Source organism: Lathyrus oleraceus, chromosome 1 (genome assembly GCF_024323335.1).
Source record: "Lathyrus oleraceus cultivar Zhongwan6 chromosome 1, CAAS_Psat_ZW6_1.0, whole genome shotgun sequence".
Lineage (NCBI taxonomy): Eukaryota > Viridiplantae > Streptophyta > Magnoliopsida > Fabales > Fabaceae > Lathyrus > Lathyrus oleraceus.
In genome coordinates, this window is record NC_066579.1 from 273815129 (window position 1) to 273828148 (window position 13020).

Sequence of the window (13020 nt, forward strand, 5' to 3'; positions counted from 1 at the left end):
ACAAGTAATGTCTCCAAATCTTCAAAACAAACACAACAGCAGCTAATTCCAAATCATGAGTCGGATATTTCCTCTCATGCACTTTGAGTTGCGTTGAAGCATAAGCTACAACTTGTTGATTCTACATTAACACACCTCCTAAACCCATCAAAGAAGCATCACAATCACAACAAATGGTTTTGATGGATTCAGAACAGTAGTCAATCTCCTCTCAGCTATTGAAAACTAGCTTCACATTATGCAGTCCAAATGAAAGCTTGATCTTTCCTAGTCAACTGCGTTAACGGCAAAGATAACTTAGAAAAACCATCAATAAGCTTTCGATAATAACTTGCCAAACCAAGAAAACTACGAATCTCAGAGATAGATTTTGGTGCTTCCCATTGAGATATAGCCTCAATCTTATAAGGATCAACCGAAATACCACCACTAGAGATCACATGGCCAAGGAAACTCACTTCCTTCAACCAAAACTCGCACTTTGAAATTTTGGCAAACAACTGCTTCTCTTTTAATACAGATAAAACAATCCTCAAATGCTTAGCATGATCCTCTTCACTCTTCGAATAGATCAACATATCATCGATAAACACAACAACAAACTTATCGAGATATTTATGAAAAATCTGATTCATGTACTCCATAAACACACCAGATGCATTCGTCACACCGAAAGGAATCACCGAATACTCAAAGTGTCCATACCTTGTTCTAAAAGCAGTCTTCTGAATATCTTCAGCTTTCACACGGATCTGATGATACCCAGACCTCAAATCAATCTTTCTAAACACACAAGCACCAACCAACTGATCCATCAAATCATCAATCCTCTGAAGCGGATACTTATTCTTGATAGTAACCTTATTCAGTTGTCTATAATCCACACACAACCTCATAGTACCTTCTTTCTTCTTAACTAACAAGACAGGTGCACCCCACGATGACACACTCATACGAATAAACCTCTTATCAAGCAAACCCTCTAGTTGACTCTTCAACTCTTTCAACTCAGATGGTGACATCCGATACAGAGTCATCGATACCGGACTAGTACCAGAAATCAAATCAATTGTGAACTCAACTTCACGTTCAAGCAGAAAATCGCTAACCTCATTAGGAAACATTTCATGAAAATCACGAACAACTGGAAATTCACCCAATGTTCCATTTTCAATCAACTTCAAACTTTCCACCAAACTAAATATTTCAGCACCATCTCGCACAAATTCATTCACTTGTTGAGTAGACAAGAATAAATCACCTTCCTTCTCTGGCTCAAGAAAAAGAACACCTCTCGCAAAATAATTGATATAGACATTGTTGACCCTCAACCAGTCCATTCCCAAAATAACATCAAGTTGACTCAATAGAAGACATACTAAATCAACTTCAAAATCTTTATCACAAATATTCAACGGACATTTCAAACAAACAGATGAAGTAGTCACTAAACCCATAGTCAGAGTATCAATAAACATGCCTCCACGCATAACAGATAATTCAAGATTCAATCTCTTATCACAATCCAAAGAAATAAAAGAACTCGTCGCACTAGTATCAATAATAGCAATCAAATGTATATTATTAATAAAGCACGTACCTCGAATCAATCTCTCCTCAGCAGAAGTATGAGCACCGGACAATGCAAACACTTTTCCTTTGGCTTGCTCCTTCTTCGGCTTCTTGCACTAGGTACTAATATGCCCTTTCTCACCACAGTTTTAGGAAGACACATTCGAACCAACTCTGCATTCAAAAGATTTGTGACCTTGCTTGCCACACTTGAAACAAGTCACATCGCCCTTAGGATACTCGGGAGCACGATGTCCCTCAACACCACATCTGAAGCACTTGACAGGAGTGTGAAATCCTCCCCCACTCGGCTTCTTGCCATCACCAGCTTTCTTCTTACCGTCATACGGCTTCCCTCGGAATTTCCCTTTTCCTTTCTTATCATGCAAGGACTTGTAATGAGTAGCACTTTCACGGCTATCCTCATCATAGATCCTACTCTTGTTACCCAACTCAGAAAATCTCGTAATCTGTTGGTAACCCATTGCCTTCTTGATATCAGGTATCAAGTCATTCACAAACATAAGACACTTGGATCTCTCAGCATTAGCAGTATTGTAATGGGGACAAAATTTGATCAACTCCTCAAACTTTGCAGCATACTCAGCTACGGTACCATTACCTTGCTTCAACTCAAGGAATTCAATTTCCTTCTTTCCACGAACATCTTCTGGAAAATACTTCTCCAGAAAAGCATCACGGAAAAGTTCCCACGTCACACCAATGCCATCCTCATCAAATCTTTAAACAGTGTTGTGCCACCAATCCTTAGCTTCTTTCTCAAGCATATGAGTGCCAAACTGCATCTTCTGCAAATCTGAATAGTTCATAACTCGGAAGATTTTCTCAACCGCCTTCAAGCACTCTTGAGCTTTATGAGGTTCTTGAGCTCCTTCAAAAGTTGGCGGATTATTCCTCTCGAACTTCCCCAAAGCACGAAACTCATTGGCATCATGCTCCCGATCACCAACATTCATTTGCGGAATGGCACCAGCCAACAGGGTCAATGTCGCCACAAGCGCATCATCATTCCTTCCAGCAACCATCTTCCTGCTACACCAACCAAAAAACCACAACAACAAGGATTGTTAAACAAACCGTATCGATTGTCTCATACACACAAATCAGATACAACAGAATTAACCAAATTCATAACCTGGCCGAATGACCGACCGTGCTCTGATACCACTAATGTGACACCCCCCCAAACTACTACTATTCAAATACATCATACAATTGCATAATTAGAGTATATCCAGACATGCATACACGAGGGCATCATAATTAGAAACAACACATGCCATGGTCACATACAAGTAACACGAATTATAAATCAAAACCAAATAACCAACATGCAAACTCACACAACGGAATAACATCTCTCTTCATAAATGGTAAATAGTGATGACTCTCACAAATTATCTACCACAAAATATCGTTTTGGGCTCTAAGGCCACTCAACATCAAAACCAATATATCCAAATAACAAGATAAAAGAGAGCACAACAATATCTCTCAACATCAAAACAAATACAAATGATCCCATAAACCCAAGTGTTACATGACATGAGCACTATAGACTACCTAGTCAAAACACAACAATAACTAGCCTTCGAATCTAATCCTTGTGTGCAGCACCACTAACTCCCATACTTGAGCGATGTCGCGATAGAACATCATTCCAACAAAAGGGTGAGAATTAAAATCATTATAGAAAAACATAATAATATGAAATGTATAACAAACATACATATATTATTAGAATTCGTCACGCTTCATACAAACATGCAACATATCATCTTATTAAAGAATCACATGTTTACCATCATATGACATTACTCAACAATCCACAAGTATTCATTTATAAATACTAATCGATGTACAAAAGTCATATTTCACAACATATCGATTTCATGTACATATTATCATCCATCATCATTTACAAATCATCATCAAATATGAATATAACTTTCACATGATTCCATAATGTATACAATTGAGATTCTGGTGCTTCCCATTGAGATATAGCCTCAATCTTATAAGGATCAACCGAAATACCACCACTAGAGATCACAAGGCCAAGGAAACTCACTTCCTTCAACCAAAACTCGCACTTCGAAAGTTTAGAAAACAACTGCTTCTCTTTTAATATAGATAAAACATTCCTCAAATGCTTAACATGATCCTCTTCACTCTTCGAATAGATCAACATATCATCGATAAACACAACAACAAACTTATCGAGATATTTATGAAAAATCTGATTAATGTACTCCATAAACACACCAGATGCATTCGTCACACCGAAAGGAATCACCGAATACTCAAAGTGTCCATACCTTGTTCTAAAAGCAGTCTTCTGAATATCTTCAGCTTTCACACGGATCTGATGATACCCAGACCTCAAATCAATCTTTCTAAACACACAAGCACCAACCAACTGATCCATCAAATCATCAATCCTCTGAAGCGGATACTTATTCTTGATAGTAACCTTATTCAGTTGTCTATAATCCACACACAACCTCATAGTACCTTCTTTCTTCTTAACTAACAAGACAGGTGCACCCCACGATGACACACTCATACGAATAAACCTCTTATCAAGCAAACCCTCTAGTTGACTCTTCAACTCTTTCAACTCAGATGGTGACATCCGATACAGAGTCATCGATACCGGACTAGTACCAGAAATCAAATCAATTGTGAACTCAACTTCACGTTCAAGCAGAAAATCGCTAACCTCATTAGGAAACATTTCATGAAAATCACGAACAACTGGAAATTCACCCAATGTTCCATTTTCAATCAACTTCAAACTTTCCACCAAACTAAATATTTCAGCACCATCTCGCACAAATTCATTCACTTGTTGAGTAGACAAGAATAAATCACCTTCCTTCTCTGGCTCAAGAAAAAGAACACCTCTCGCAAAATAATTGATATAGACATTGTTGACCCTCAACCAGTCCATTCCCAAAATAACATCAAGTTGACTCAATAGAAGACATACTAAATCAACTTCAAAATCTTTATCACAAATATTCAACGGACATTTCAAACAAACAGATGAAGTAGTCACTAAACCCATAGTCAGAGTATCAATAAACATGCCTCCACGCATAACAGATAATTCAAGATTCAATCTCTTATCACAATCCAAAGAAATAAAAGAACTCATCATACTGGTATCAATAATAACAATCAAATGTATACTATTAATAAAGCATGCACCTCGAATCAATCTCTCCTCAGCAGAAGTATGAGCACCGGACAATGCAAACACTTTGCCTTTGGCTTGCTTCTTGTTCGGCTTGTTGCACTTGGTACTAATGTGCCCTTGCTCACCACAGTTTTAGCAAGTCACATTCAAACCAACTCTGCAATCAAAATATTTGTGACCTTGCTTGCCAAACTTGAAACAAGTCACATCTCCCTTAGGACACTCGGGAGCATGATGTCCCTCAACACCACATCTGAAGCACTTGATAGGAGTGTGAGATCCTGTAAGACCCCAATTTTGACCCTAAGATCCCTCATGCAATTTCATCATAAGTATTAACATTGGGATCATACCTTGGTATTCTCCTTACCCCTCCTTAATTGGGTTTGTTTTGGGAGAGATCACCAACCACCAGGTTATTGTATCATACTTGTATATTATCACTTTACTAACCCAAATACCAAAAATATGTCTTTGCATTTGCCTAACTCTTTCGTAGTTAGGGCATGATCACCATTGATCTATCAAGTTCATATCTAGGATTTGGGACCGTCATGACAAAGAGCACAACCATGAATTGATCCAATAATGGGTATAAGCATCATATATTATTTCCATTGATTCCTACATGTTATATTCATCAAGTATTCTTCAAGAGCTTGAGGGTGATTTGCCTTGGAAACCCTAGTTTGACTAGGTTTCTTGAGTAACTTCTCCAATAAGGTATCTTACCATTTGGTCAAATTTCTCAAGGGACACTTAAAAATTCATCATATTATGAATATATGATCTACCATGAGCCAATAAAGTTCAAAATATTGAAGGTTAGCAAGTTGGTTGATGGTGGTTGGCCAGATGAATTCATCTAATTAAAACTGAGTCTCCCTAGACCCTATCTCCTACAATTTTCACCATATGAAAATTATTCCAAGATAAACGTTACTCTAAATGATATTCCAAACAACTTTAATTTTGAGACCTAGAGCTAGTTTTTCTTTGAAATTCATATTCTATGTTGAAACATTATAGGTCATTTTGTCTAAACCCTAATTTGAAAGTCAACTTCCCAAGGTCATAACTTGCTCAATTTTTATGAGATGAAATATTTCCAAGTTGCACAATCAAATTCAATATGTATACTTCAACTTTTATGTTTGGAGTGATAGATAATTCAACTTTTATGAGCATGTGATATGAGGTTACATTATAGGTCACTTTTGTCCTATACCATTGAACAAGTGATTTTTCCAAACTTCAAAAATGACTAACTCTATCATTCCAAATCCAAATGACATGAAATTGGTGACCATTTTGAATTTCTTTGAAATAGCTACATTGTTGATGAAGACACTTTTCTCATTTGAAGATCACATAAAAAGTTAAACAAGGTGGAACATTGTGATATATGGCTTGACACTTAGAAAAAATTTCAATATGTTGAAATTTCCAAACTTTCACCACAAAATTCATCATTATACAAGCTACAAATGTAAAAGTGTTGAACATGAAAGTTGTTCCTATTGATCTAACCTTTCCAAAAATTCCAATTACATCCATTTTGGACAATATTTGAATGGGCTGCACATGGCTTGAACATTGCATCGTAATTTGGCAAAAATCAAACTTCAAGCTTCCATGTACAACTGCCTAGCACTCCAATTTGATTTCAGTCTTATTCACACTCAATTATGGATCAAATGCAATGATCTCATGGGCTTGTACACGCCCGTGCACACATGCATCACTCATTTCCAATTTTGGAAACTCAATTGTAAGGTGAAAATATCATGTGATTCAGCTATAAATAGAGCTCCCTATGCTCAGAATTGAGGACCCCTTCGCACCAACTTTGATCCCAAACACCAAACCTTTTCATTTGAGAGGATAATCATGGTAATTTCCTTTGGAAATTGAGTTGGAATCTCACTATTTTGAGATTCAAAACTCCAGGGATCCAAGACCTTTTTTGCATTCTAATCTACTTCTGCAAGCATACTGAGTAAGATCAAGCACGAGCCAAAGCAAGAACAAGTGAATCCAGACCTACATTGAAGGTATTTTTCAGAAAATTTCATCTCTTCGATTCTCTCTCAGTTCCACTCAATTCCCATGGATCGTTGGTTGTCTGAAGTCCTACCAATGTAGGTAAGAAGATTGAGCTGCGTAGAGGTCAAATCGAAGAAACTCAGTTTACACACCTCAAAATTCAACTCCTTATATCTTTCTATATATGAGGAGTTAGTTAAAATTGAGGTCAGATTCGTTCTCTACGCCATTTTCTTTCAGATCATGTCCTCCTTTTTCATTTTCTTGATGGTGATGAGTGAACCAGTCCGGTGGACCTCACCTGAAAAGGTGACCGGAGGTCATTCGCCGGTGGTGTGCTGGATAGGTTCTGAGCCATTGATCTCATTTGAATTGTTTTAATCTCATGCGTTGCTTGTAATTACCATTTGTGTTACGCATTGACTCGTGACTATGGTGGAAAGCACGCTGATGACAACTTGATCTGCCACCTCAATTGATGAGGGAGATCAAGTGGTCCACGTTTTTTCTGATTATTTGAATTTCATTTTAATTTTTTTATTTTTATTAATTCATATTAATTTTAATATTGGTCCAAAAAATATGGGAGTTTCACCAAAAATTTCCAAATAATTTCCTCTTTCATATTCTGAATTAAAATTATTTTTTGGATCCTTATTAATATTTTTCATGCTTTAATTGATTTTTCATTTCTTTTTAATTGTTAAAAAATAATTTAAGTTTTTAAAAATTCTGAAATTTTTTCTCCAAGGTCCTTTGACCTTGTTTAACTTATGATAAATCTCATGACCATTTATTTGGTGTTTTGATGAGGTTTTAGGAATTTGACAAACCATATTTAGTTTAAATGCCTTATTTCAGTATTTTAAATTTGAATAAATGTCAAATAATTTAGTTTAAATGCCTTATTTCAGTATTTTAAATTTGACAAACCAATTGTGATGACTTGTTTGAGTTTGACTCTTGTTGTTGGGCCTTGGTCATGGTTGATTTGGCTTTGTCAAATTAATATCATTCGATTTAGGTGATTGATGGAATGTATATTCCATCTCCCAAAATAAATGTATGATATTAATTTGGTAAAAGTCCTCCTTTGACCAATTTGAGTTTTTATCCATTCCCCTCCCTCTTTTTCTCATTCCCCTTCTTTATGCATTCATCTCATATGGCCTATGATATCACAAAGTCCTAAAGCTAGATGATCGAAAAATTAACATGAGTATGGATGAGATTAGGCCACCTCTTTTTCATATTCCTTTTTGTGTGTGGTATGTTTCATGAGCATAGTCCATTATACTATGTCTCTAACATGCATTAACACCAAAATATTATTGCCCGACCTCAAATAGTTTTGACTTCTACATAAGTCCAATTACGATTGCTTAACATATCACTAAATTTGTGACACAAAAGCCATAGCATTCTAGTTAGTGAGATTGTAAGTCTCCCCTCTTTCATGGTATTATGCGGAAACTTGGCCTTTTTTCCTTCCTTTGGAAGATGTCTTGACTCAAGGATCCATTCTTGTGATAAGTGGGTTGAGTGTTCTCTAAAGAATGTCTTAAAATGAAAAGCAAAAGCAAAACAATATTAACTTCTAATTCATTAACAACTAACCTTTAATTTCAAGCCATTTACTTTAATGTCATTTAATTTTAGCCTTATTCATTTCCCATTATTCATACCATTCTAATTGTTTATGTTAATGCAATTTTCCCTTTGTCCACTTGGACCATATTGTGTGATATATCTTGTTTGTGAATACTTTGCTTGTTTGTGTGGTCTTTGACCATTAATGTACATAATAACAAGAAAAAACACAAAAAAAACTCTTGTGTGGACTGTTGGCTTGATCTTGGACAAATGAACAAATGGACTTAGAACTTAGGCAACTCTTGTGTGAAACCAAGTGCTTGCAATTTGAAACTTCATCAAGATCCCTCTAAGTTCATTTGCAACATGATCATTATGAAGTTGTTATTTTGAACCTGTGACTTGTGGAATCCATCTATTACACGGGCTAATCTGAAGAAGATCATGGAATGGCTAAAGCTTGGATGTGGCTATCTTTATTTGATGCCTTTGCTCTTCAAGATAATATAATTGTGCATTTGTGTGTTGCTTGATTCTAAATTTCCAAGGGAATTCTTGGTTTCTATTGACATTCTTGTCTATTGGATTGCTACCCATTTGGTCAGATCTTTTCAACTCTTAACTTTTAATTTTGTGTATAGGATTGGTCCCTTCATCTTCTCCCCATTTCTTTAATTTCAAAATCTCTCCCTCCATTTTCAAAATCTTCTTTGATTGAACTTATTTTGTTCCAAACTTTGATCACTTTGCAAACTAGAAACTTTGGCCTTATGCCATTTCATTTTCAAACTTCTTTTTCTTAAATCAAACTTGTAAATAGACTTACCTATACTTGACTTAAACTTTCAAAAAGCCAAGAAGAGTTAACCCATTCAATTCATTTTTAGGCCTTTTTGCCTTTAAAACTTAATTTTTGTTAAAAACAATACATCCACTTTGAAATTTGTATCACGAACTACGAGGTTTTGATCCCTCATTTTTATGTTGGTACGTAGGCACAAGACCGAAGGTCTTGCCAAACACAAAAATAATTAATGAATTCTTTTCTCATCCCCCCATTCTATTTGTTTGTAAACATTATTTTTATACTAAATACATATGCACACAAAATGGGCTCCCTAGGAGTACCTAGGAAACTTTCGGTGTTAACACCTTCCCTCTGTGTAACAAACCCCCTTACCTGTAATCTCTGACATTTTATTAGTTTTGATTTGAAGACTTCTTACTTTTGGGTTTTGTTCGTACTTTTTCCCTTTTCCCTTGGAAACAATAAAAGCGCGGTGGCGACTCTTGTTATTTGATCTCTAGCTTATCCATAGCTTCATGATCATGAATTTATCGCTTCAAAAATTAAGTGGCGACTCTGCTAGGGAGTAGTCTCCAGTGGGTCTAGCCTACTTTTTATGTATATATATTTGTATATATGTGATGTTTGTATATATGTAGGTGTGATATAATCTGCTTGTTGTGCTTGGTGATCTCTAAGTGGTGAGATAAGTTCTAACCCTAACTTGAGTGTAATTAAGATAAGAGGATGGTATAGTCATGTTCGACTTGTGTGGAGTAGTCCTTAACAAGTTGGCTTAAGACGCATTTGCTAAGTGGAGACTCATTTGGATTTGGAAATGTCACACCAGTATTTATGGTTAGACATTACTATCTCTAATTTGGGTCTGAGAAACTGAGAACCGTAGAACATTTACCCCCTCTTGGCCTATTTAGGATGTAGTGCGGAGACTGTTCAAGTGTAGATTTGATAACAGTTGTTACGCGATACTACACTCAGATGAGTTTCTCTTGAGAATATTATGGGTCGATGATTCAGTCATCTTAACCTGTAATATCCGATAGATGGAATTAAGACTCTGGGAACTTTTTAGAACATGATCTACCGGTGTTATCCTTAGTTCACTCCTTTGGGATGGTTCTTGTAACATCCTAATTTTCCATACCTTAAATAATATATATGATTATAATTGAGATTTTAACATCGCTAATTATTACAAACTAAACATTGAAACTAGCAACTATGATAATTAATTAATCAACTAATTACTCTTTATTTTATTATTAATATTATTATTCAATTTGAATATCATCGTTTAATTTTACAAACTAAACTTTGAAATTAGTCATTTAAATACTTAACTTTTAAGTTAATTAATTATCCATATTATTTTTATTATTATTACTTTTGTTGTTTTATTATTATATTATTTGATGTTATTTGATTTGAATATAACTATTTTACTCTACAAACTAATCTTAAAAAAAAGTAAAAAAATAACCTTAAGTTAATAAATGTATTAAATATTTATCCTTGTTATTATTATTATTATTATTATTATTATTATTATTATTATTATTATTATTATTATTATTATTATTATTATACTTATCATTTCATTTTATAAAAGAAATATATTTTATTTTTCTATTAATATTCTACATGATCATATGTCATGAAATAGTAGAAAATCAAACTTCCATACATTTCTCACCAACTATTTTCACAAAGTCTTATTAGAACATCTATAAAACTATTCATGCAAGACTTGTAAATATTTGATAAAGACATATTTACTAGCAAGAGTTGAAAAGTTAGAAAGCATGGGCAAAAGGAGATAAATTTACATTATTTTAATATCTTACAACTAGTATAAATAGGGGCCTTTCTCACCCCATTTTCATTCAATCACAAATCATCTTTCTTACCTATTTATTTCCTGCTTTCTCTAGTTTCTTCATATAGAAATATTAGTTTTAGTTGTTGAAGTTTTCACGGTGTCGGTTTGTAGTTTTTAGAGTTATTTTGGAGTCAAAGTTCTTCTAAAGTTTTAAAGGAGTTTGATACGTCAAAGTTCTGCTCAAATTATTTTCATAAGTAACCGGTAAGCCATTATAATTTAATTATTTTAATTATGTTATTTATATAAAGGTTATTTTAAGATTTCGATTTAAATTTCCGTTCAGACGTCGAGATATTGAACTTATAAAGACCAAGATAAATTTTACCATTTTAAGTTATTATAATGCCCAAGTATTATTATAAAATTAAAATGTTATTAGGAACACACTCTTGATAATTTTCTAAAACAAACAAATCCAAACGGGAGTATAGTCTAATTTATACTTGAATTTAATAACGATTTAAATGTAGTGGAGGTTATTATTAAATATTTTAAATAAAAAAATATTTTAATTTATAACGAGATTATGTTTATTTAACCGTAAATTATATTTTATAAATTTCGTACAATTCAACGGTCATCGTAAATTAGGTTCTGGGCAAACATCTGAGAGAATGCTCGTGGACTTTCACTAACGATCAACTACAAAAGGTGGGGGCAAGGTCTCGTATACGTTGGGACGGTTTGCGTAAAATAGCTTAATATATATATATGTGTGTAGTGGTGACCCAAGCCCTACCAGCGATAAATAAGTAAGGAGAGCCTATTCTCGAATAATGATTTTCCCAAATCACTAAGCGAGGTTATGCCGACCTTAATTATTTATCATAAGAATGATCTATGACAATTTTAGGTTGTATCGTGCTTACGTTATTTGATTAATTGTCTAATTGTTTATTTTATTTATACTTGAATGATTGTGATTGATAGACTAAGAAAATGATCTATTAAGGAGAGAAACAACAACATTGATTAGATATTAAGTGTTAGATCCCCAATGAAATAAGGGAAGTTGGATACATTGAGTAGTTGTATTCGGTAGGGTTCTGGCTAAGGAAAAGACTTAGTCGACCATGTCCGTTTCGGTCCACCTCTCTTACCTGGGAAGTCAACCATACATTATTCACTGTATAAACTGAACTAGTTATATAGAGATAAGGATCACGCCAAGGAGAAATAGACAAGACATTTAATGGATTTGGCACTCAACCGAAGTAATTAGATAATAACTATGACCTGAAAGGTTGATACGATATTTCCCAAATATTAACTAAATACTTATGGTTGAGAGTTGCTACAAGATGGTTAAGTGATCATATAGACCTGCATTGAGGAATGTGTAAGTCCACTTCCATGCGGTATGGGACGTACGAGGTTGATCAGTCGCCTACAATCCCGACGGGGACTATTATTTATGAATGTTAGGCAAGACGAGGGTCTTGGCCTGAATCCTCAGGGGCGATCGACTTATAACACCTGGACTCCATGTGAAGTTAGGTGGCGTAGCTCTTGGTAATTGGGAGTACGTTGGTGGCATGTGGTCTTGTGATATCTGATCTTGGTAAATGGGATAGGTATCCTTGACATCGTTTAGTGGCCTGAGTCAGCATATAGTTCAGGGATGCATTAGAATAAAAATTTATAGAGTATAGGTAAATATGGGATAAAGATACGCTTGTTCGAATAATTGTGGTTGTCATATATATATATATTACTATTTTACATCCTATTCCCACTTTTAAACTTGTACGTAAATCTTAGCCATGTATTCTTTTTGTCTTGCATCTTTGGATTGATCTATGACGATCAGGTGACGAGCTAGATCATTTAGGAGGGAAGGCTATGGAGTGACAGATTACGATAATGTCAAGGCTGAAGGTTGCTAGCATTTTGTCA

The 13020-nt window shown here is 34.7% G+C and overlaps 1 protein-coding gene across 1 annotated transcript; it reads right to left on the reverse strand.

The window, feature by feature from the left end:
* Positions 1 to 236: 236 nt before the first annotated feature.
* Positions 237 to 2057, reverse strand: LOC127103094 (uncharacterized). Its single transcript, XM_051040385.1, has 3 exons — positions 1783 to 2057; positions 902 to 1551; positions 237 to 508 (listed from the first exon to the last, which is right to left on the reverse strand). The coding sequence occupies exons 1-3, from the start codon at positions 2055 to 2057 to the stop codon at positions 237 to 239; spliced, it is 1197 nt and encodes a 398-aa protein (XP_050896342.1).
* Positions 2058 to 13020: the final 10963 nt, after the last annotated feature.